The sequence below is a fragment of the Vollenhovia emeryi genome, unplaced genomic scaffold, assembly GCF_000949405.1.
Source record: "Vollenhovia emeryi isolate VEMERY1.0 unplaced genomic scaffold, V.emery_V1.0 DF939862.1, whole genome shotgun sequence".
NCBI lineage: Eukaryota > Metazoa > Arthropoda > Insecta > Hymenoptera > Formicidae > Vollenhovia > Vollenhovia emeryi.
Window position 1 is genome coordinate 11,011 of NW_011966504.1, and position 6,711 is coordinate 17,721.

Below are 6,711 nucleotides of genomic sequence, written 5' to 3' on the forward strand. Positions count from 1 at the left end.
ACTATACAAATTCTTCATGTTTGCAAGTTATCTCTGTCTAACACTATATGTATACTCTCATTTGAATATTAAACATTTAAAAAATAAAGATATTTTTAATACAAGAATGTTCGCGCTTAACGTTTTTATCAATATTTTTTCACAATTAAGAGAGAAAAGCGCGCGACCTACTCGATAAGTCGGTAATGTCAGCTTATATAATTAACGACTACGCAGCGTGCCCCTGATGCCGGCAGACGCGCAACCCGTCATACCGCTCTGTATCGTCCTGATACACCCTGTACTTGTGCCAAGCGTTCGCTTGCTTATCGTCGTGACCATTATACGCGTGAACGGAGCCAAACGCTATCCATGAGAGTGATTGGGGAAGGTGGAATATAAACGCCTGTACGAAAACTTTGAAACCTTCATCGAGCCGGTAAGACTTCGCGGATATTATTGAGCCTTGGAATTTCGGATCTCTCGTGATTATTTGTATTATCGTGTCGTCCCGGGAAATACGTGCGTGCCAGCGTACGGGGCCATTCCGCGGTCGGGAGTATCGTTGAGCTGTATATTTCGCCCACCTATCGGGTGTATCTCGCGTATCGGTAGCGCGTGCGGAGAGTTGCCGTTCGGACTTTGCTACACTTCGAAATGAGCGAGGTGGACCCCGACGCGTGGGTGCAGGCCCTCTCGTTGGAGGGAGCACAGGAACAGTTGCGTGTGCGAGGTTTGTCTACGGAGGGCATTTTGCCGACCCTCCGGGCTAGACTGGTGCGTTATGAGAAGTCCCTCCGGGAGGGGCTTGAGGCGATTCCCACGGGCGTGAGCGCCGAAATTTTGGCGGACCTAAGAGCGAAGCTTCCACCGGCGGAGACGGACCCTGGTGACGTTCTGACGGGCCCGGGTGACGGGAATCGACACTCCCGTTCGGCTCGGTTTTCGGCGCAGGACGTGTACAACGTTATGCGCCGCTGGAATTTGAACTTCAAGGGGGCGCGCGGAAATGACGCCGAGGAGTTTTTGGTTCGGCTAAAGGAGGGGCGGGCCTTGGTTCCTGTCCCCGATGAAGAGCTGTTTAAGTGTCTGCCGTTTTTCTTGTCGGGAATTGCGCTCCAGTGGTTCAGGCGTAACAAGGCTCAGTTTCGCGCGTGGTCCGGCTTTGAGGCCGCGTGGCGATCACGCTTTGGAGCCACGGATTTCCAGTACGCGCTGCGAGAGGAGATCATGAAGCGGACTCAAGGTGAGCAGGAAGCGGTGGCGGATTATCTGACTTGTCTGGCGGCGATGTTCGACCGACTAACTCCGCCTTGGCCTCTGGAGGAGCAGCTCAACCACGCACTGCGGAACATGTTGTCGCGGGTGCAGCTCGCTATACATCGCGAGGAGGTGCGGGACTTTCGCGCCCTCGAACAGCTCGCCACTCGTTATGAGCGGGCTTGTCTTGCCGCTAAGCACTACCGAGCGCCGCCGACTCCTGAGAATTCGTTGTTTCCGGACCTGGCCTACCGGCCGCCCAAGAAGAACACCCGAATAGCTGCGGCTGCGGCAGCCGTCGCACCGGCGAATGGACGTAAGGGGAGCAGGGCTTCCGGCTCGCGGTCTGGAGTCCCGCCGGCTGGAGGGACCCAGGGGGCCAGGAGTGCCTCGAGCGCGGACGCTGTCGCTGCGTCCCACTCTTCCGGCAAAGGCAAGTGTTGGAACTGCGAGAAGATTGGGCATCTGGCACGAGAATGTACCGAGGACCGTCGAGTCTATTGTTACCGTTGTGGTCGAGCGGGCGATACCGTACGGACTTGTCCCGTTTGCTCAGGAAACGAACAGGGGAGCGCGTGAACCAGGCCTCAGCGCCTCCCGGAGTCTCGGAGACGGCCTGCGTGGATGGTCGGGGAAGGAGCCTTGGTGGCTGCGCTTACGGAGTCTTTCCCGTAAAGGGGAGACCGCCCCTTGGCTACTTTCACCTTTCCGTTAATGGACTGAATCTGTGGGCGTTGGTGGATACCGGATCGAATAGGACCTTGTTGGGGTGGCCAGGTATCGAGATCGTGCATCGGCTCGGCTTGCGGACTCGTATAGATCGTACTTATGGGGTACGGACAGCTAATGGTGAACTCATGGAATCACAGGGAGAAGTGGACGTGTCGATTGAATTAGAGGGGCGGAGGCGAACGTTGGCGGTGTGGCTCATGCCCCGCTTATCGGTTCCGGCGATCGTCGGCGTGGATTTCCTGCACGCGTTTGGAATCCTTTTGAATTTGGCGGATCTCCGTTGGAGTTTCGCGGATGATCCTGCGGTTGCTTTCGGTTTCGAAGGGGAGGAGCAGGCCTTTCGGGGTAGATGCGGAGCCGCGCAGGACTCTACGGACGAGGAAGCGGAGCTGGCCAAGTTCTTGAGTGCCCAGCTACCGAAGGCTGTGACCGGTCTCGGAGTTACGACCCTGACCGAGCATCACATTGACGTGGGCCAACATCCCCCCATCCGGCAGAGATGCTATCTGGTGTCACCTAAAGTGCAGGAGGCCATCCGCGAGGAGGTCGATGCCATGTTGAAGACTGGTGTAATTGAACCGTCGTACAGTGACTGGTCGAATCCTATCGTCATGGTGAAGAAGGCGAACGGCAAATATCGATTCTGCCTGGATTTTCGACGAGTGAATGCCGTGTCGAAGAAGGATGCCTACCCCCTACCGAATATGACTGGAATCCTGGATAAGATGCGCGCTGCTAAGTATATTTCTACGCTGGATCTAAGTCAAGCCTATTTCCAGATCCCGTTGGCGAAGGATAGTCGTGAGAAAACGGCCTTTAGTGTACCAGGCATGGGGCATTACCAGTTTACCCGTATGCCGTACGGCTTGACGGGGGCCCCTGGCACCTTTCAGCACCTGTTGGACAAACTCATCGGTCCGGAGATGGAGCCGTACGCTTTCGCGTATTTAGATGATATCGTGGTTGCTACGCCCACCTTTGAGGAGCATCTGTCGTGGCTGAAGGTCTTGGACAGGATTACAGCTGCCGGACTTGCCATCAATCCGGAAAAATGTGAATTCTGCCGCCCGCAAGTTAAATACTTGGGATTCCTGGTTCAGCGGGATGGTTTGACGGTCGACCCCGAGAAGACGCAACCCATCTTGGAGTACCCGAGGCCCACTAACATCAAGCAGTTGAGGCGTTTCCTCGGAATGGCCTCGTGGTACAGGAAGTTCATCCCGCAATTTGTGTCCGTGACGGAACCACTGACGCGCCTGTTGAAGAAGAGTCGGCGCTGGGAGTGGGAACACGACCAAGACTCAGCTTTTGAGAAGATCCGTTCGTTGTTGATGTCACCGCCCATATTGGCGCGGCCTGATTTTACGCTGCCTTTTGTTTTACAGACGGATGCTAGTTCCGTCGGTATCGGTGCAGTGCTGGCTCAAACCACGGACGACGTCGAACATGTGATAGCGTACGCCAGTCGAGCCCTGACGGAAACGGAGCGCAGATCATAGCAGTCTGCGATGGCTGCACAACCTTAAGAATCCTACCGGACGTCTGGCCCGGTGGACCCTCGAACTTCTGGAATATGACTATGAGATCGTCCACCGGAAGGGGGCTTTGCATCACGTGCCGGACGCGCTGTCGAGAGCTTACGAGGAGACTCGCCCCCCCGAGTCGGGTGGAGTGGTCGCGGTAGCGCAGAGGGAGTACACGACGGATGAGTGGTACCTTCGCCGGTACCAGGAGGTTTCGGAGCATCCCGCTCAGTTCCGGGATTGGCGAATAGTCGACGAGCAGCTCTATATTCGACGACCCCGGCCGGTAGTCTCGGAAATAATGAGGGACCTCGATCAATGGAAATTAGTACTACCCTCGGAATTGAGAGCTCGTGCCTTGGCGGAGGCCCACGAGGATCCCCAGGCCGGCCATCTGGGAGTGGAGAAGACCTACCATCGAGTCGCCACCCGCTACTTTTGGCCGGGTATGTTTCGCGCGGTCACGGCATACCTTCGGCGATGCGACACTTGCCAGAGGACGAAGGTCGAACAGCGTGCGCCTGCCGGACTGATGGGCTCTCGCACGGTTGAGCAACCCTGGACGGTGGTGGCGGCGGATATCATGGGACCGCTGCCGCGTAGTCGTGCCGGCTACGCGTACCTCTTGGTAATACAAGACCTGTTTACCAAGTGGATCGAGTGTCGTGCCCTGCGAGCAGCGAATGCGAAGAATATCCGAGAGTCTTTGGAGGAACTAGTCACGTCCCGATGGGGAACTCCGAGGTGCCTTCTCACGGATAACGGCACAGAGTTCGTCAACAGTACGATCCGCGAGGAGTTTGCGGAGGAGAGGGGAATCAAACATACTACGGTGCCCTCATACCACCCTCAAGCGAACCCCGTGGAGAGGGTCAACAAGACTCTCAAGACTATGATTACGGCGTTCTTGAAGCGAGACCATCGTGATTGGGACGTCCATCTACGAGATTTCCGTTTCGCCTATAATACGGCCTATCATTCGTCTTTAGGCGTATCTCCTGCCTTCCTGAATTTTGGGCGAGAGCTGGCTCCTGCCCGCTGTCTCGGTCGGCCTCCTGTGGCGGAGGCGGAGTTGGAGGTACCGGATGTCAGGGAGTGGTCGGAACGGATGACCAGGTTGCGATCCCTGTACGACTGGGTCAGGGAGAACCTGGCGCGCGCTCACGAGAGACAGGCGCACCATTACAATTTACGTAGGCGTGACGAACGTTTCTGGGTGAACGATCTTGTGTTGAAGCGGCAGCACGTGCTGTCGTCGGCGACGAAGAATGTCGCTGCGAAGCTTGTCCCGAAATTCCATGGCCCCTTTCGCGTTTCGAAAGTATTGTCGCCGGTTGTGTATGAGCTTTCAGATTTGCAGGGCGCTCCAGCCGGAAAAGTCCATATCGGACATCTTAAGTCTTACCGGGCTCCGGGGTAGGAGGACGTATGGCTTCGTTGATGCGGGATCGGGCGACACTTGTGGCGTACCGTCCCTCGGTCTTTTTCGGGGAGGGGGAGGTTGTGACGTGGCACAGGGGTGCCCGTCCCGGCTGGCGATCGCGTGGGGTTGACCGACCGGCTTAGCCACCTCACCTCTTTCTTTCGCGCTTTCATGAGATCGGTCTCCGCGGGCGGGGCGGCCCGGCGGGAGCCCGGCGCCTAGAACGCCGACATAGGCCGTCTTGAGGAACTGGCTCGCCCTGGCCAGGCGAGCCCCGGAAGCCTGAAGGGCCTTAGGCCAAAGGGCCCCTCGGACATTTAGAAGATCGGGCGGCGACTAATAGATAATCGCGATTTCATAAGGCCCGCGCGGCGGAATCTCCCCGCCGTCGCGGGCCTCGCGCCGTGGGGACACACAGTGGTGGCAGACTCGAGCGGAAGCGGATGCTCTTGGTGGCTGAAGGAGCCGGGGAATGAGAGCTGGAGAGAGCCGAGCCGAACCCAGGGGACCAGCGGCTGACCGTCGTTCCGCAGCGGACCAGGGATCGCCGTGTCCAGGTAGCGGGCCACCTACGGGTGACCCGCCGTCTCGTACCGCTCGCGCGATTACATCCTCGCGCCCGCTCGGCCGCCATTCCGTGTCGCGTACCGTCTCCTCATGCGTTCCGTGTATTTCGTGTCGAGTGCCGTCTAATTAAGCGCTCAGTGTATTTCGCGTCGCGTTCCGTGAGATCGCGAGTATTGGGGGAAATTCGTGTTGCGTCCCGTCTAATTGCATCGAGTACTTCGCGTTGCGTACCGTAGGGCCGTGTCGTTGCGCGTCTCGCGCACCTCAGAATCGCACGCGGCGTTCACGTGATCACGCGCGGACCCATGCGGCTGCTGCGTGCCACGCGTCGCGCCGGAATGGAGACATATACCGGGTGCCGAGGACCCTCGGCCTACTTCGCGTAAACTCCCGTCTTTTGCGTCCTTCCGTCTTTTGCGTCTTTCCGTCTTTTGCGTCTTTTCGTCTTTGCGTCCTTTCGTCCTCTTCGTCTTTCGTCTCTCACGTCCTCCCGTCCTCGGTATCGTGACCCCCTTCTGTCCCGTTACGTGGTCCCGTCCTTACGTCGTCCCGTTCATGCGTCCTACGTCTCTCCGTCGTTCGGCGGTTCTCCGCCGCGTATTCCGTCCTGTGATTGTTATCGGGGGGAAGGGTAGCCCATGATGAAAAATGCACCGTTGGTGCCGCTCTGAGGTTACCTCACCCTTTTAATTTTACCCTTCCCGTCCCGTAGAGCTTTACCCGGGTCACCCGGTCCGTAATGTCGACGGGCCTTATTGCCGCGTAAGAACCGCGCCCCTCTGCCAAGGTTAGAGTGGCTGAGCTGGTCGGCCCCGCCGGGATAGCCGATTCTGCCGGAGTCCGCCCGACACGGGAAATAAGGTGGTGCGGCCTTCTCCGCACCTGGCGCCCATTAATTCGGTGTTTCGCTTCGCGATTTCGAGCGGACGGAGTCCGGCAGAGGCCGGTGGCTGGGAGCGAACGTCGCGCTCCAGAGTACGTCGATTCCGACGACGGCGACGACGGGTCGAGGCCCCGCGCCCGAGTTCGTAGTCGTTATAATGTATGGAACTTCACGATACACTTCTCGCACACTTCATTGATTAACACTTCGACAACGCTTCCAAAACGTTCCGTAAAGAGTGTATGGAGCTTTCCGATACACTTCTCGCACACTTCATTGATTAACACTTCGACAACGCTTCCAAAACGTTCCGTAAAGAGTGTATGGAGCTTTCCGGTACACTT

The 6,711-nt window shown here is 57.5% G+C and overlaps 1 protein-coding gene across 1 annotated transcript; it reads left to right on the top strand.

The window, feature by feature from the left end:
- Nucleotides 1-636: 636 nt before the first annotated feature.
- Nucleotides 637-3,470, top strand: LOC105556658. Its single transcript, XM_012003751.1, has 2 exons — nt 637-1,717; nt 1,807-3,470. Exons 1-2 carry the CDS (start codon nt 637-639, stop codon nt 3,468-3,470), a joined length of 2,745 nt encoding a protein of 914 aa, XP_011859141.1.
- Nucleotides 3,471-6,711: the final 3,241 nt, after the last annotated feature.

Bases quoted from the DNA above. Each gene is read 5' to 3' on its own strand.
- LOC105556658 (XM_012003751.1), top strand. From the start codon at position 637: ATGAGCGAGGTGGACCCCGACGCGTGGGTGCAGGCCCTCTCGTTGGAG. The intron at 1,718-1,806 runs GTACCGAGGACC...GGAAACGAACAG, and splicing joins TGGGCATCTGGCACGAGAAT to GGGAGCGCGTGAACCAGGCC.